Genomic DNA, 19,264 nt, shown 5'->3' with positions numbered 1-19,264 from the left:
CAGAGCTGGTGTGACCCAACAGTGGAAGCTTTATTCGCCAGTAACTTTTGACAGGTTCCGTGAATCAACAAATCTGTGGTTGAACTCAAAACATAATTCCAGGAACATGATTATTATAGTATTTTTTTCACATCTTGTAAAAACCAATGAATTCCTGCAATAATTTCACTCGACGAATGAAATAGGAATAAAATCGGAATAAAATCAGAGCCGTGACTGGAAGATTTAAATTTATATAGAAGTGTTTTCATGTTTGAGTTCATATTCTTACATTTGCATCGCTGTCCTGTGTTTTTATTTATTTATTTTTAATTTAAAAAAATCAAGGTAAACACAAGGCATGTTTGATATAAAAACATCAGTTTGATTAAAAGTATTACAAATACATTTGCATATCAACAGTATAGGACATTATACTTTATATTCACAGGATGGCACCGAGCGGATGGTGAGGAGTTATTCACTGAATGTGACAAAAAAGTGTTCCGTGTTAAAAATCACTTAACATGCCTTTAAATAAATGCAGCATCTTGAGAACATATATTGTACTGTGTTAAAAAAAAGTAAAAAAAAATGATATGTTTTTACCTTATGGCAATACATTTTTGATCTGTAGTTTTTTGTTACATTATAAATGCGGTGTACAGTGCCGGTGATCTCAGCAGATGGGTATAAAAACACTTTTTTTTAATAACATTATGAATCTCAGTATAGTCCATTATTTTACAGTGTGTACAAAGACTTGCGTTCATCATGTTTGTATGAGTGATGTGTACTTTTGCTGGACATGAGAACAACTTCTGCCCGATCTCAAAACCTTCTTCGTATCCGAGTAATTTTGAGCAGGATCTTAAAAACGTATATTTAAAGGGTTCGGGGTTGCTTTTCCAATCCGAGCTTGGCTTCATGCAGTGATGCGGCCAGGTCCACTGGATTCACTAACCGAGCCCCTGTGCTTAAATTCAGAATATTCTCCGATAAATGACCCGTCCTCATTGAAGTCTCCTCCTTCGTCTGCATAGTCAACCAGACTGTCTCTGCTGACGCTGTCCCCGACGGCGTCATCTCCTGAACACGAGCTGCTGCCCCTCAGTGGCTTTTTATCGCTGTCACTGCCATCAACAACAGAGTAGGATGACTGAGGTCAGTGGTGCAGAGCATAAAAAATGCATTTTATATCAAGCAGAAAAAGCTAAACACAGAAATGCCAGATATAGAAAATGTTCAGTGCATATGAACTATTAAATGCTTCTCTACACTAATAAACACACAAGCCTCTATGCACGGCACAAATAACTTCATATGGGTCCAATACATTACCACAAACAGCAGGCAGGAACGAATGCAGTGGCCGCACAGCAGGAAAAGAAACGCAAGGGAGGCGAGGAGGGTTTTCTACAATACCTTCACTAATTGCTAATTGTTAAGGCTCCAGGACAAAAAGCAATCTCAAATCTCTTTAGAGCTAGCAGCTGAAATTGCCGGTGTGTAGTGAGAAAGATGTCAAGTGAGAGGAGTGGGTACGTGTGTGTATTTGTGTGTGTTTGTTATGTCAGGAAGAGTCTAGGAGAAAGCTGAGATTGGGAAAAGGAAGACAGGAGAAGAGGTGGGGAATATGCAATCCCAGACAAACAGCCTGTCTATCTCCCTGCTCCCAGGGGCTTACACGTAGACGGGAGATTAGATGCCAATTTTACGCTGGGCATCTGGCCAACTCGCAGGTGTCTCACTATAAGAGACAGGGTCACCTCAAGATGATGATATTGTTCCTTTTTGTCCTTTATGTCTGATCTCAAAACTATCCATTTTGGTACCTCTTTCCTCTTTCATTTTGTATTCATAACACAAAGTGTCTACGCTCAGTAACTCGCAGGCGTTTGAGAGCATCGGCCCACACAGGTAGCTCACACATGATAGTGCCATTTGAGACGTATTGTAGTTGACACCTCTGTCAAAAACAAGCACAATTTTTTCCTAACAGGATTTTAACAAAGAGCCACGGAGCAAACTAAGATTACAAATTGAGTCTCCTTCACAGGGATTTTTAATAACCAATCTTATCTATCCTATTTCATGAGGCCGTTTACGATGCAAGCCACACAGGGTCTGCATTTCAGCCCTTATCAAACCTCTTTTCTTTGACGACTTTAGAGCGCTGAAGATAAGTGGCTGTTATCTAAGAACAGTGGAATGCCACAGCCGCTTCAGCTTGCCCACAGTGACTTTGAATACAGTGATAAAATGCAGCTGAGAGCTGTTGAGCCCCGGCTCACTCAAGACCTTGGTGGAGATCCGGCTCAGTCTCTGCTATTTTTGTGAAAAGCCTTCCCTTCATTTTCAGAGACAGGTGAGGGCTGGTGAAGGAGGCACATCACCGGACAGAAAGTAATTATATTTGACTTGCAACTGACCCACGCTGATTTGGTTACGGGGTCAGGACAGGAATGGCGGGTGCATGCTGTTTTTTTTTCTTCCCTCTTTGTACTGAGACATTTCTTTTTTGTTTGTTCTTGTTTAACAGTCTCAGGAAGAACAATTTCCCACATCTGCTGCTGTCTTTCAAATCACACATAGATATACGAAGATGAGGGTTAAGATGTGGAACACAGAGGCAAGAATGTGTGTGTGTGTGTATATATAAATATATATGAAATGATAAGACAACGAAAGCAGAATATAAAGCAGGCAAGAAAAAAGGTTCACACTGTTGGGTAACGACCTGTTACAGTTATGATGGCCACTGCTCTTGCAGTGGACAGAGGGGCAAAGCTGTAGATCCCTGTCTCGAAAGAGAAATCATCTACGGCATAATTATCACTTCTCAGCTCCCCAGACACATGGCATACCAGTGGGTGGTCTGTTGCCTTCAGAGATTCAAAGGGCACGAGAGAGCCCTGAATCCAGCTCTGAAGCCGGCAAAACAACATCATAGCATGGCTAAGGGCACTCTGGGGGGACAGTAGAGCGAACAGCCTCATGAAACCAACCATGACAGGCATTCTAAACAGATAGAGTAAAGAATCTGCACTGGCTCACAAACTGATACTTCTCCTCGGTGAGCTCTTTACCGTCCTTGGTTCTTGTCAGCGTTAAATGCAGTATCACAGTGTCTGTTTTATTCCTTTTTCGTATCATCCGATCTTGTTCTTTCATCACACATGTAAATCAAAACCATCAAGGCTGACTTTAAAAGCATTTCAGTGCCATTTCCTATGCATTCAACTTTGGAGAGAACACTTAAGGTTTGTTGAAAGGCGTCTTATTAGGAAATCACAGAATAAATTAATCAACAACTCACAAAAATCTCTATGGATAATTAATGACTAAAAGTCAACATAACCCATAAAGTTACACAACAGCGGTTAATGAGAATAGATTTATCTGAACAGAGACGTCCAGCTGTGATGTCAGGCATCGTGGATTGTCTTGCTGTTAATTTTCATCTTTATGAATCTGTTTCTGAAATGTATGGAAAGGTTTGAGGTGCTGAGATTTTACAGGAACACAGCATTGATAACATGTTGATATGTTGAAAATGTACGTTCCTAATCAGTAACAGGCTTTAGCTCTGCCCATCGGGAAGACTCCAGGAATTCAACCAATCAAAAAGCAGGCACGTCAACAAAATCATAATCTTGGAAGGAGCCGAAGTGGTTGTGAAGTGGATACAAGTGGCAGCAGCCACGTGAATAACCATGTTAACATTATACCAAGCTGAGAGAAAACACACAGAAGAGGCTATTTGAGACGTTTTCTGCCCCAACAAATGTCATTATGACACAGTTGCTGCAGTTTTGTCAAAAAGAGAAAAGAAAAGTCATTTGATTTCCCATTGCATTCCGTGTGGTAGCAAGACAATGAAACAAGGTAAATTCAACAGCCTTTGTAGATTACAAAAGCTTTTTTTACTTAAAACTCAAATGCCTTGTATTTCTCCCAATTTACAAGCTTATTCTGTGCCTGCCTCATTGCATGTGATGTATTTCCCATCAACATTTAAGTGAATCCCTCTGTGAATCACCACCTTTTCTAGATGGTCCGGTGAAGAGGCCCGGCGTTCAAAGATTGAGGATTTAGCAGTCCAATCACCAGCTTGGTATAAGAGAATGGAACATCATGTATAGAGGGGGGCACAACTTGATGCACAGCGGGGATTCTGACATCAATGTCCTGAAGAAGAGTACCACACTAGGTGGAAGGCTATCGCATACTGTACGTAAACTAACACATGATTGAAAAACAAAAACTAAGACAAGCATTATATCCATTAGTATCTGCTTTTTGAGGGCAAATAGAAAGTTTTCATATGCTAAGTGATTGTGTTGGAGACTGGACCACAAGTCCGCTGAGAGTGGTCCACTTGGGGCTGCAAAACTGAGCACAACAAAGGAGAGGCTCACTGACGTGGGGTCTCACATGGAGTGTTTAAAACCAGCAGTAATCACCTAAAAAAGGAGGTTTTTGACTGATTGATTGTTCTCATTCTTAATTACTCTGTGTTGACTAACAACCCAGATCTAATCCAAAACAATAAGCAAGCCTGTTCATCTCAGTAAGTAGTGCTGATCAGAAATTGTGAACTAAAACAGATTGTATAGTGAATTGTCATTGTGCTGTTGTAGCTCACGAGGATTTACCCTGCAAGGTAGCGGTTGTTACTGGATGTAACCCCAATTCTGTAAGTAAACTGTGACAGTAAAATTACTGGATTTAATGGTCTTGTTTTAATAACTGTGTCCACATTTAGAATTGTGTTCAAATAAACTACTTTTGATGTAAAGCCTGCGACTGTTGAAAGCAAAATCTATGCACCAGGTCTATGCTTTTTGTGAAGTTGCAAAAAAAAAAAAAATGTGAAAATCAGGATCAGCCTTGAAAGATTGCAGGAATAACATGAAAAGAATAATTACATGTAGTGGAAATATCATTATCATACAGTGGTAATATTCATGCATTCTTTGCATTCAGAATGAATTCACCGACACATGCTAATTAGCATATAAATACAGTTATACTCACTATCTAGTAACAAGCGTTTGGTGACGCAATGCCCCTCTGCGGCCCGGAGCTGAGGAGCAATTCTCTGCTCAGCAGCGTGCCACAGAAATCGTGTAATAAAAATGTTAAATAAGCAAACAATAATTGTAGAGCATGACTGAAACGTACAGCTGTTATCTTGTTTTTATCTCATCACAGCAGCACCTGTCTCCAAATATATATTTTTTGGGGAGTTAAATCCCACGCAAACATCTTTTTAAAGCCCAGCTGGAGCTCCAGCCCACTCAGTAAAAACCACAGTCAAAAGTGGTGGATCACTTAACTATTTGATTAAATACAAATGCAGTGCTCTCATACGCTGCCAAAGTACTGCGAGTCAGTAGACAAAACTACAAAAACAATGTACGTTGCACACGCTAGCAGTGGACAAATACATGGACGTTCACACACGCTAACCTACACACACATACACACAAAAAGCTCACTGCGGTCCACAGGCATAAAGTGACTCACACATGTTCCAGAGTGGGAACTTACAGGCCATCAGAATCTCACCACAAAAATAAAGCACTTAATTCAAACTAAAAGGGAACACAGCTTAAACTGAGTGGGGCACACTACTACAAACTATGCTGTATAATTACCTATCCCATTAAATGATGAGAACACTGGCTTCCAGGCTGATCCTGGTAAAGCTCCTGAATGCGTGGCTTGCTTTAAGGGTGGGAAGGAACAACATTACTGCGATATGTGACAAAAATATGTTCCTCTTCCAGAAAATATAGCACTTTGCATGTGGTTGTAATGTTAACATTGCTGAGGGTATTAAAGAAAAAAAAAATCTAAATTTAGTACACATTTTTTCTGCAGCTGTCAACTGCAGCACAAGCGTGCAGCTCACCTGTATTCATAGAAGGCGTCGTCATTCATTTCTTGTGACTCGGTGTCAGGGTTGACATCCTCCTTCTCTTTCACTGAAACAAGGACAGATGGTTCAGAGGTTCTGAATCACTGTTAAAGAGCAGCACTTTCATACTTAGAGCAGTTTAATATTACTATTTTACACATATATAGAGCTTTGAATTCAAACTACTACAAATACCACCTTTAAGATGTTATGTGTCAAAATAAAATATTCACGTCTAAAACACGTGTGGCTATAAATGTTTCCAGTTTTACAACTTGAGTATAATCCCATCAGCCTCAACATCACGACCACTGACAGATGACATCAGCAAACACTGCTCATCTTGTTACCGTGTATTGTTCTGCTGGGAAAGCCTTCATCCTTGGATTTTTATGGATGCTATTTTGGCACTTACAAACCCAAACATGCCCCCAGGAGAGGGTTCAGTAGTGGGCTCTTCAACAGATTGTTTAGGAAGGGCCCCAAGAACACAACAAAAAAAGTCTGAGGTGTTCATTTGGTCTCCAAACTCCCCTGATACCAATCTGATGGAACCTGATGGCATCTAATCCAAAGAGACCCCAGCCCACATCCCACAGGGCCTGAAAGATCTATTCCTTACAGCCTCAGATGTTCTCTACCCAGAGCCTGACAAGGAGGACCTTAATATAAAGTCAGTTGTTATAATGTAATGGCTGAATGTATCAGATTTTAAATTCACATATACCGGTAATCAAAAAGAATTTGTTAACAGCCAAATCAGACCACATAAACATCGCAGAGCATCTTTATATATGAAATGTGATTTAAAAAGAGACACAAAAAACAGTTGCTCTTGAGGGAGGCAAAAGAGAGGTTTCATGAAAAGAGCTGGATGAGCAGAGGGGGAATCCACAGAAATTGATGAAATATTTAGTGTTTCACGTCTAAAGCTACTGCAGGCAAACAAGTGGAGTAGCTATGGTGGAGAAAACATGGGAACACAAATTGAGAGGACAGAAACAGCTTAAAGAAACACTTTGCAAATGGCACTGGAACTGGCATTGATACAGGACAGCGCGAAAGGTGCAAGAGAGAGGATAAGGAAGGCAACAGGTCGTGCCCAGCAGAACTAAGAGAGCCACGCAAATTAAACCCTAGAACTTAGAGTATTTAGGAAAAGGAGGCTATAAGAATGTGTAATATAGAGCACCTTATATCCTTTATTAACTATAAAAACACACCTGAGCAAAAAGTAATTTGAATTTTCAAAATTGGATTTATTTTTAATTTAACTCCCTTTTATAAAATAAAATAAAATGTGTCACAATTCAAAGTTCACTTATGTAATTTCTATGAACAAAAATAATAGAAAATAGTTTATTTTGTGAGTTCTGCTTAATTACTGCTACTTCTGGTTTTATTTTTGTATTTTCTGTAAATTAATAAATAAAGTAAAATAAATTATAACTTTGACTAGACAACACATAAAAAGACAATAAAAAGGCATTCTGTGAAGCTGGAAGGTGTGACCTGTAACCACACATCTCCATGATATCCATATAAGGAGCTGTCTAGTATTCCCATGGCAGTTGAGCAAGGATGCTCCACTGGCACAGAACCGCGCCGCTTGAGTTCAACTACTGAAGATGTAAACACAACATGAATGATACTAACTTGGGACAGATGGGATGCACAAGCAAGTGTCCTACATGCATAACATTACTATACAAACAGGGGTGAGGGCTGGGTTTAGTTCACAAGCTGATGAAGTGAAGTGAACAGGTAAGAAATAACCACAGTCCTTACTCTGACGTGTGTATTTCCCATTGACTAAATGCTTTGAGTTGAATTTTCAGTTTACTGTACAGTACATCCCTGAATAAACTGGCATTAGCACACATTCTTAGTCTAGTCTAACTGACCTTTTTCCATGGAGAACATGTCTAGTTGCTGGGGTGGCAGCGTACCTGCATATTTGCCACCTTTGTTTTTCCGTAGAAAGCAGGCCACGAGTGCAACAAGGGTGAGCAGTGCCACAGCACACATGGTCCCAATGAACCAGCGCTCAGTTGAAAAGTCTCTTGATGGATTTGCCACACCTAAGAACAAAGACAGAAAGGAGGCACAAAGGTCAATTGACTTTACACAGCAGTCTGTTTGGGTATGACAGTCCCCTCTGAGCACCCCTACTAGACATTTATCTGTAATTGAAAGCAGGAAAAGCGTGATTCAGAAAACATTCTTATGGCTGAATGGTGTACATAAGACTGTATTCAACTCACATTCCCTTGAACTATAAAAGTGTGTTTCTGCTGAGAGAATATTAAATTTTTCTACATTCATAATAGAACCTTTTAACCTTTTTTTCAGGTTCTATAGAGCTCTTAACACGGTGTTTCTTATTCTCACACACACACACACACACACACACACACACACACACACACACACACACACACACACACACACACACACACACTTTTTACAAGGCACTCTATGCAGTGTCAAACACTGTTCCTGTAGAATCACACACCAATGAGCACATTGGGAGCAATATTGGTTCTTTCTAAGGGCACTTTGACACACGGCAGGGCTGGGATTCAACTTTCTTCCAAGTGAAAAACGACCAGCGTCGACAGATCGAGTGCATTCATGCCAAATAAGAGGACATTGTTAACATTGTTTTGCAGGGAAAAACATAGATGGCCAGGCGCTTTCAAGTTGGAGATCAGCTGGTGACAAGCAGTTTTACATGTGTAAAACTGCTGATGACACTGATAATGAACACTTTAACATGAGCCACAGACACTACATTAGACAATAAAACATGAAAGCAAAACAAATTAAACACCCATTTAAAAGCACAGATCAAAGAAAAAGTTAAGACGCACATTCACCACAGTCAATAAACCACTGAGTCAGCTGAGCAACGACTACTTTTACTAAATCTATAATTACTAAACTCTACTGACATCGACAGCTTTCGCTCCCCTCACCTTTGACTCGTGTCTCGATAACGTCCTCAAATATGCTAGCATTATCAAGTAGTTTCTTGGCCATGAGGCGTACGGTGTACAGCGTCCCGGGTTTGAGCCCATCAATTACGTGGAAACTCTGAGAGGTGTTTACAGCCTCTGAGAAGTACCAGATACCATCACCTGCACAACCAAGCACAAGGAGTGCACACGGAGCACGTCTGCATTAGCGGGTATGCTGTCAGGGAACATCAGAGGGACATATTTCCAAGCAATTCAAAGATTTTGTAGGGATATTTTAGTATTTTTGAGGTGGGGTAGTGTGAAGTACTTATGATTAGTAAGTCTCATCTGCTGCCGACAGTGTTCACCTTGCTCACAATTTGGAGAATCACATTTTCAAATTGCCCCTTTCTCAAACATTTCAAATGCTATATTGTGGGGTTTGACACCATTATATTTCTTTGCGACACAGATTGTGTCAGATGCAGTATCTGAATTGACCAAGTTAAAGTCCAAAGTATTGCAGTGTAAATATATAGGATCTAATACAGAAAACAACCAATATATAATTTACAAGGTTTCAACTCTTTTTGGTGGTGTTGTGTTGTTTTAAAATTCACTCCTGTATGCCCCCCTTTCTGTGTAGCTGCTTGTTTAGCAACACCTACTGTAGGCAAAACACGAATTATTCATAAGAAGAAGTCACAAGTCCACCTCTAAAAAGCTAAAATATATAACTTGTATTTTTTTTTATATATATATTTTGTTATTATTTTGCCATAAAATCTGATGTTTCCCATCTAAGTCGCAATGACAGATGCAATGTACTCAAGCTGAAAGCATGGAAACGGTAACAATTGTTGCTCTGCCGTTATTGAACACAGTTCTCCATCACTGTTCACAGTGCTGAAGATGATAAATGAACCAACGTATTGATTACTTCAACAAAATTGGAGCCAGTAGTTTGCAGATCTGGAGTTTAGTTAATCCAGTGATTTTGAAGGTGTCGGGTTAGAGTGATTTTGATAAAAGACAAACATTTTAAATTTGCCGTTCTTACAGTACTAATCAGGAAGAGTCCTCAACACTATGCGTAGCGCACAAATTGCACACCTTAACAACATTTAATAAAACAAAAACAAGTAAATAAATGAATAATCCTCCCAATGGTGAAGTACGGCGGAGGTAGCATCATGATTTAGGTTTGCTTTTCTGCGTCAAGGCCAGGAGCCCTTGCCATCATTAAGGAGTAAATTAAATCACAGGTTTCCCAGATTATCCTACTTAATTATCCCAGAGTGGCTGTATGCCACCTGAAGCTTAGTAGAGTGGCAAGACCCAGAGAATCAAACTAAAATGACCACAAAATGGCAGAAAAAGGAAATATGTCTTTTGGAGTGACCCAGCCAGAACCCATTCCCTATCCTGATGGAGATACTGTTGAGTGATCTCCAGAGAGATGCTCACAGCGGGACATCCTATGAATGAGCTGAAGAGGATCTATAAAGAGGAATAATCCAAAATTCTCCTGAATGCTGTGCAGAACTGATCTGAAATTGCTTGCTTGAAGACATTACTGCCAAAGGATCCCCCGCCCCCCAACCTGGGTGTGTTCCCTTAAAAAAAACATGACTAATTAAGGCCCGAGCACTGACAGCGCGCAGACCCTATTGTATCTGTAGGAATTTTTTTTCACGTTTTTATTTTTCCGACGAAATGAGGGGCTTTTTGCCCCCCTAAACGTGCCCCAAAAGTCACCAAATTTTGCACGCAAGCCAGGCCTGGCGGAAAATTAGATATTTAATGGTTTGCATTAATGGGCGTCGCCTAATGGCTCAACAGCGCCCCCTAGAAAACTTCGTGCCTCAAGCCCCACAATACGGTTTGACGTACATGCACAAAAATCGGTATACACCTGTATCATCTCGCAATTTAAAGAAAAGTCTCTTGGCGCCATGGCCGAAACCCAACAGGTAGTCAGCCATTTTGAATTAATCGTGTAATTTTGGCGCAATTTATGCCATTTCTTCGGCCGTTTCTTCGCCCGAACCGCAACGTGCATCCAGGTGTGTTATACATCAAAATGTGCGTCTCGATCCTGCGACGATGGGCATTACTTTTCTCAGTCAAAAGCGTTACCGTGGCGACGATAGACGCCAAAAAGCACGCACCCCCTTCATCTGATTGGTCCATATTTGATAGTTCCTACTTTCTGCCATAACTTTTGAATGGTTTGACATAAAGAGTCGTGGGTGGTGTCATTGGACTCAGTTTTGAGTCCTTGAACATAATTGGTGCAAATTAGCCCCGCCCCTTCTTCTGATTGGTCGATATTTGATAGTTCCTATTTTCTGCCATAACTTTTGATTGGTTTGATATAGAGAGTCATGGGTGGTGTCATCGGACTTAGTTTTGAGTCCTTGACTTTTATTGGTGAAAATTGCATGCACGAGGGCCCGTTCATCGCTGCTTGCAGCTTTAATTACAATTATAACTTTACTTTCTATATTATCGTGACTTAGATGAATATCAGATCACATTCAATGGCGAATTAATGCAGAAAGCCAGTTAATTACAAAAGTTTCGAATATTTCTTTTTTCTTCGCAACTGCACTATGAGAAGTAATCACAGAAATGATGGATGCAGCCGTGGGACTTACAATATATTTTTAGTTAAGTGCACCTAAACATGATGCCACCAAAACTCCTATCAATGTTTAGCAAGGCGGTGACAGGAAAAGTAGCTTACGGTTATTCATATAAGCCACATAAAGCTGCGAGTCCCCATGCTCCTCTGCGGCAGTCCAGCTGATTTTGGCATAGGTGTCACTCACATAGGAGCTTATGTTCAACAGGGCTGGAACTGATAAAGAAAGAAGAAATAGAAGGAAGGAAAATAAGGAGGGAAGGAAAGCAGACAGGCACAGAGAAAGCGGGAGAGAAGGCAGGAGAAGAGGATTAGCAGAGGCAAATAGGATCCCCCGCAGCTTGAGAACAGCGAATCTTGCAGAAACCCTTCAACGCGACAGTTCAAAAAGCAATTCCGGGGCCCCAGACTTAATTGAGTGGAGCTAGATTTGGGCTCATAAAAGGGCAGATATATGGATCGTAGGCGGGATTGACATCTAGTTTTCAGTCGTTATTAACAAAAGTTGGCATTTCCTGACAACCCACCCACCAAGAGCAGGTATGAGACGTCTCGAATCCTATTGTGACTTGAAAAGTTCACATATATCAGAATGAGATCACACGCATGTGTGAGTGTGAGCCATATACCTAAAGGAGGATGAGTAGAATTGCTCGGGATAGAGCTGGGAACAGATAGAAAGCTGTTGAGGTCTGGAATGAAAGAAAAGCCTCAGATGTTAGATTTCTGCTACAATGCTGTCAGGTCTAATACTCCATAGAGTGCAACAAGAGACATAAAGGAAGAAATGTTAGAACAAGCGGGAAAACTGTTCTGGGCAGAAAACTGCACATGTACAATTTATTGTGTAGGAGACACCCTACAACTGAAGTAGGGACTGAATAATACATAGGGATTACAAATTTAAACCACAACTGTTACTGTATACTCCCAAAAATACATTTTAAGGGAACTGCTATTGGAAGAAAAAACTCACCCAGATTACAGGTCTCAAAATGTAAAATATAATCATCCAGATTATATTTATACATCAGAAAAGACAAACTTTTGCTGAGGCTATGACCAGCTAGACGCTGCAGCAACACGCCCACACCCATGTCTATCTCTACCACCACGTCTAGGCTGACTAGCTATCAGCTGCAGGCAGTGATATTCACTGTTTTGAACAGGAGCCGCAGCTGGAGACAGGCTCTAATCTTCAGAGGGAAGGAAATAAAATTAAATACAACAAAAGATTACAAATACTGTATGTGAAAAGCCAAAAGATTACAGATATGTGGAAAGGTTTGTATACCAGCCAGATTTACACAAAGACAGAAGCACAAGTGGTCATTAATTTATTCAGTGAATATTAATTATTGGACTTTTTTTTCTGCAAAAGAAGATAAATGAGAATGTCTTAAATAACTTTTTTCTTTCTTTTATTTAATTCATTTACTGAATTTGCATCCTGGTTACCTGTTTTAAACCTTTACATGCTTTGGATGTCTCTCAAACTAAATATTTTGTGTGCCCAGCTTGATCAAATACCGGAACAACGAAGTGTTATTTTATTGTTCTGGTCTGATAAATCAATGTGGCACTGAATGCATTGAGTAAGTACAAAGAGACCTTTTTAATTTTCACTCTCTTTCATGACACTATAGCCCCTTTCACACAGAGATTCCGCAATATTGGTGTAAAGAAGTCCTGCCAATACGCCGCCTTTGTTGGTTCACACAGAACCATACAACGCCGGCATAACGCCGCTCCCGTCTGTAAATTCACACAGCATGCCGGCGTTCCGCAATCAGAGGCGTGACGACAGCGTCAGTCCGACCGTCATGTCAGCGGCATGCCGGCTGTGTCATTCACACAGACCCCGTTTCGTCTCTGTGACGGCTCTGTGACTACCTCCGCTGCCGGCTTATTGGTGGGGCCACTTGGCCCCCCCATTCCGCCTCCGTGACTTTCACACAGAACAGCGAGGCGGCTTAAAGGCGCAACGTTCCCGCCTCGAACTGGCTGTGTGAAAGGGGCTTATGATTCACTGCTTGGCTTCTCTTGATTTCTTGTCCGTTGTTTCGTTCTTGATTCCCTTAACCTCCATTCAGACCATGTTCCAAAATCAAGTCAGTCACCATTGACTTCCATGTTAAAATGTTCAACTTTGCAGCAGAAATAAACATATTTACAGCCTAGTTCAAAAACAGCTTTGGTCTCCATGGCTAAATTTCAAATCCATGATAACTAAATGGGGGGGTACATTTTGTAGTTATACAAACCCACGAATGTATAATTACAGTTGTTAGTGTTATGCCTCCACAAAAACTGTTCATGCGGTGCGTCCGAAATGCCATACTAAACAGTATATACTAAAAAGTATAGTAGTACTTTGTTGTGTGTCCCAAGAACAAGAACCAGGCAAGGTGAGGCAGCGTTCAGTTATTCTGCTCTTCCCCGGTGGAACAAACTTCCTGTAGACCTGAGGTCTGCTCCAACTGTCAGCTCCTTTAAATCAGGGCTAAAAACATTGCTGTTTACTGAAGCGTACTCCTAAATACTTTTTGAAAACCGTACAAAGTTATGGATAAGCCCTGAATACAGGCATTGTGTGGCATAGAATTGTCAACTTGGTTTAATTCACCGTACAAATTATTACAGATTACTTTTGTAATACTGTATTTGACCCGGTCTTTGTATGTTTTGACCGTATAGAAACGTAATTCTTGCCATTTTAAGAATGAGATAAGTACCTGCTGTACTCTACTGCCCTTACTTTTTAACAACTTGTGCTTTTTATTATTTTACCTCTTTTCTTATCATTTTATTTCATTTTATTTGTTATTTACTGTTTAATTGTGTCTTGCCACTTTTAATGTTGATGTGAAGCACTTTGAATAACCTTGTGTTGAATTGTGCTATACAAATAAACTTGCCTTGCCTAGCCTATTCAGCAAATGACATGCAGGCCTGCATCGCAAATTGGGGTGCAGCACAATAGGCAATATACAGCACAATGGAAGAGCTCCAATAAACATAAGGAAGAAATCAAATGACAAAGACTTTATTTAATTTTCACACGCAAAATTAAATGAGTCATTGAGGTCAAGATAGTTTGACTAGGGGGGGTTCCTGAATTTGTCCTAGAACGCTAACTTGTTCAAGCTACAAGGAAAATGTGGACAGAAAGTGTTCTCTCTGGACTGTTCAGCATTATCATTGGCCAGTTGGAATGTCTAGGTGGCATTTTAATGCATAATCTTAAAGAGATCTTAATTCCCTCTGCCATGATGTCCCCTATTTTTCTGTGAGCTACTTCCATTGTTGTTGACATGTGACATAATAGTGTAAAGGAATACACAGCTAGTTCAAGAGACAAAAGGGACGGGAGTCAAAAGTTGCCTTCGTTGGTTTTTCCCAATAACTTGATGACGCTTCCTAAAAGTCATAAAATATTCCTTCAAACTGATAAGAAAAAAAAATCATTTTGTGGTGCTTCAGGCTTTAAATTAAATTCAGCCCTTCAACAAAATTTAAAAAGGAATCTTTAGAAGCTGGCTATTTTATTTTGTTACTTTTAAGGAATCCAGTGTGTTCCTCTTTTTGCTGAGTTTCCAGCCTGTTCAGCCTCTGCTGTTCTGTTATCTTATGATGTTCAGAAAAAAGAGATATTTTCCTATGTTCTGCGTTTGCTTCAAGCACTCCTCTCTCAGCTTTTTTGTACTCTTGTTTTGACCAATGTTTCTGTTTTTTTTTCCACATCTCTCGTTTTTAGTTTCTCTCTTTGTACCACAGATACAGATTTTCAAACAAAGCACAAACGAAGCACATAAACATCTGCCGAGATGTGCATAGTTTCTTTTGCTCAGGTACGTCAGTGTCTAATTTGTACACATGATTTTCAGACAAGCAGGTGTTCACCCAAGCCATCTTACAATTAAAAGCTCATTTAGTCACAAAGCTCACTTCTAATTGGAAAACCATGAAGGCAGGTCTCACTAATTTATATGCATTCTTTTTTTTCTGTCTCACTCCATCCCCCTCCATTATGTCCCTGGATTCATGAAGGGCCTGCTCTATGCTACTGGCAACCATAAATCTCGCTGCTGCATTGTGACTAACATGCCCTGAGGGCAGCTCTTTTAAAACAGAGCTATTTTATCTCCCCATCGTGCCTCTGCTAAGCTACATTTACAAACAATGCATCTAATGGCTCTCAGGTTGTTTTTTTGTTGTTTTTTTTTTACATTCAGAAATGGCCAAAAGAGTATTTTCTTTGCTGCTGGACTTTATACAACTTTATCCATTACAGTTTTTGCTTTAACTCATCTAACAACTTTGTGAAAACCTTTGCAAAGATAAATATCTTCTTGATCCGTACATTATACTTTATGCCCTCTTCTCTCCTCCCGGGTGTTCCCCTGAGTCAATGACTCAAGTGTGTGCATGTATATTAACAAAACACTTGTTAAAGCCACTCATTGCAATATGACTTCTGGCCACACGGGGGCATATAGAGATGCTGTGTCAGTGTACGTCTTGTAGGCAGTCTTCCAGTACCATTTTGTCCCAGTAGAGGTGCAGTTCATTCATATCACTGTTGTGTGGTATGCTGCCCTCATGTGGTCAGACGTGGTATTGCTACATATAGTGGCTTTAATATCTAAAAATGAGTGTGAACCGTTGTTGTTGCTTTGATAGCTCAGATGTATGTTACATTGCTTAAATAGCATGCTGCTATTGTTCACTGGTTAAAATTATTTATTTTCCAAGACTATACCCTTAAATGTAAAAATAACATTTATGTTCATATCCAGAATGTCAGTCTTGTCCTACTCATTTGACTGATTGGTGATGAAGGTGCTTACTCATGCGCTTTTTCCATGTAACTGCAGATAAACTAGGGGTTCACAAGATTATAATGTTGTTGATATCCAGTATGCCACTACATAATTACAACGCTGTGATCAGCCACCAATTACCATAATCATGCTCATTCCCGAGTCAAAATTTTAGTTAGATTTACATTTTATCATTTATTTAAATCACTGCAGTCCCAGTATTAGCAAGGACATTACTGATGGTGATGACTTAATCTCTGTGGCTTTCAAACAGGACAGACGGAGAGCCACAGGTGGTTAATTGCCAACTGACTCCACAGTGGCGGTTGGTGGACTGGTAGCAACAGAATAATGTTCAGTAGTGTACTGTTTCAGACACCTGTTGCAAAGACAATTAATTAAATGACTTTATGTTGTGAAATTCCAATCTACCCCCTACAATTGATACTATACAAATTGCTCAAAATTGTAATGTATTGTGATTAGGAGGAATCTTCTGAAATAGTACATTATTTGATGGTAATTGGCAGCTTTGGTGTGAAGGAATAAAGTTGTTAAAGCCTGTTATTTCTGTTCTGATTGCCGATGAGCTGGCTCCCGGCCAGGAAAACTAGTGCTGGTCCAGAGCGAAGAATCGTTCACGTCAGGCGTGAATTTTTGGTTATCAACCTGATCAACTGAAACTTTGTAACTGCCTTATCTTAAAAATCTAACCAGAAGTAATGTCTACTTTGGTTTGAAGAGAGAATAGTGAGACAAAAAAAAAACTTGAGCTTTACTACCGTCCAAAGGCTCATGGGAGTCTTAAAAGTTTTCTAAAATGTACCACTTTGCAGTTGTAGTAACAACTAACTCCTCAGATCTATTAATCATAGAACATTGCAAAGGCCCCAGATGGCCAAGTTCATATCCTGAACTGTTTAACTTTGTGTCTGAGGAGACAAATGATACAAAAATCATGGCTCTCCCGTAGGTTCTTACTAATACACTAATACAAATGCCTGCAGATATTCCACCGATACTGCTGAAGATAAGGGTGTTGGTATCCGTGAGTATTTACGTCTACGTCCTTCTGAAACAATGTGATTTTAATTTTAATCCTTGTCCCTCTAAAATCAGGTTAACAAGTTACTCAGTAGTTACCTCGCAACTGTTTTTAGACTGCAGGTGGAGAAGCCGTGGCATGCAATTAGTTGGATAGAGGTTACGTTTTAGCGTTAGCATTATGTTGGAAATTTGGTGTTATTTCAGGCTAGAAAAGGCAAGGCAAGTTTATTTGAATAGCACAATTCAAGGTCATTCAAAGTGCTTTACATCAACATTAAAAGCAGCAAAACAATTAAACAGTAACAAGTCAATTAAAAAGAGAAATCGAAATAAAAAATAAAACAATACAATGAAATAAAATAGAATAGAATAGAAAAAATAACTGCCTTAAAACCGCGGATAGATTAGACTGAGAAACACTGCCTGTTTTGTTACACTGCAAATGATCTGCTGGGAAAACGTCCTTTTCTGCATTCACGTGGATATTGTTTTGACATTTTCCATCTAGCCATACATCTTTGTAGATAAAAACACATCACTTCAGATATGGAAACTGTGCTCCCTGGCAGCCTCTCCCAGCAGGAGTCCATTGAGCCCCTTATGAAGTGTTTATCAATCCTCCAAACTCCCCAGATATCAATCTGACAGCATCTGATTGCATCTGTGAAAATCCAGACCACAAAGACCCCACCCAACATCACAAGGGGCTCAAAAATCCTCCTCATCCCAGATGCAACATAGCCATATTTTTCTTTGTCCACTACAACTGTCCCACTCTCATGGCCTCCTCTATATTACATGTGACCATAATTTTATGGCTAATCATTGTTTTCCTTTTATACATCAAAGTTACTACTGCCATTTATACACAAGTTTAATTTCAAGAGAGAATGTAAAGGGCAAAATATCTGCACGCAAACTTTTCAAACTTCTCCCACCTGGAAGTTGCCACGGAGGTTTGTGGACCAACACGTCACGGAGACGGTTTGTTCCCCCAGGCCGTCACTCTGCTAAAGTGTCAGAGGAACATTCGTGAAAAACCTTCAGGTCCGTGAATATTGGTTCTGTTTTTTTAAATAGTGTACATACCTGTCTGAAACGCTAGCTATTATTTCATTCATTTTATTTGATTCTTTACTGTACCTCGAGAGACAATGTTTGCTGAATCAAATTCCTTGTTTGTTTGAAAAAAAAACCTGCCAAAAAAAGTTGATTCTGAAATACGCACAAGTCTGATCCTTCGCCTCAAAAGAAATTCAAATCCACCAATCCAATTTTAGACAAACAACATATTTTTCCTAATCCCCAAATACATAATTAAATGAAAAATCCTGCTGTTAATGTCTGTGTAGGTTCACTTCCACCCTCCACTGCTGATTTTATGGATAGTCAACCGTTGTCAACTGTGATACACGTTCACAAGGATACAAAGGAGCCGACTTCACTGTGCTGTTAAACGCAGCGGTGTCACAAATAAGAACGCTATTTCAATAAGTTTTATTCATTTATCAGATATGCATGAACCTTGAAATAGCAAGTGAAGTGGTTTGTATTCTTCTTTTGGTCGAATAAATAACAGTTTTTTTTACATAGACGATAATTACAGCTCAATACTACGCTAGAACATCCATGAATATTTTAGTATGTGTTTGGACCTTTTTTCCCCCTTAAATAACAACATGCAACAGTAACAGCAACACCATGGTCTGATAATCCATGTCCTCCGAATATTACGTGGCAGCTTTTCTGGTTTCTTTGATCTTCAAGTAGCTCTTGAAAGGTTTTGAATTGTGTATGAGGTCAGTACCTTGTTGTATTATGAATCCTCATCAACAAAATCCAAGCATAAACATTACTACCGCCTTCATGTGCCATGCCTGCT

At 39.8% G+C, this 19,264-nt stretch overlaps 1 protein-coding gene across 15 annotated transcripts in view; it reads right to left on the bottom strand.

Moving 5' to 3' along the window:
- Window positions 1–213: 213 nt before the first annotated feature.
- Window positions 214–19,264, bottom strand: part of LOC133457303 (neural cell adhesion molecule L1-like protein) — a 62,556-nt gene continuing 43,505 nt past the window's right edge. For 4 of the 15 annotated variants that reach the window (XM_061736414.1, XM_061736416.1, XM_061736417.1 and 1 more), the window contains 6 exons: window positions 12,142–12,204; window positions 11,615–11,728; window positions 8,884–9,045; window positions 7,810–7,986; window positions 5,900–5,972; window positions 214–1,112 (listed from right to left, as the gene is read on the bottom strand). In XM_061736414.1, coding sequence (XP_061592398.1) covers window positions 905–1,112; window positions 5,900–5,972; window positions 7,810–7,986; window positions 8,884–9,045; window positions 11,615–11,728; window positions 12,142–12,204 — 797 coding nt within the window. In that variant the 3' untranslated portion in view covers window positions 214–904. Of the gene's footprint in view, window positions 1,113–5,642; window positions 5,713–5,899; window positions 5,973–7,809; window positions 7,987–8,883; window positions 9,046–11,614; window positions 11,729–12,141; window positions 12,205–19,264 lie in introns of all 15 variants that reach the window. The other 11 variants (XM_061736418.1, XM_061736428.1, XM_061736425.1 and 8 more) reach the window with 8 other exon arrangements.

This window comes from Cololabis saira, chromosome 12, assembly GCF_033807715.1.
Source record: "Cololabis saira isolate AMF1-May2022 chromosome 12, fColSai1.1, whole genome shotgun sequence".
NCBI lineage: Eukaryota > Metazoa > Chordata > Actinopteri > Beloniformes > Belonidae > Cololabis > Cololabis saira.
This window is presented reverse-complemented; position numbering and strand designations above follow the sequence as displayed.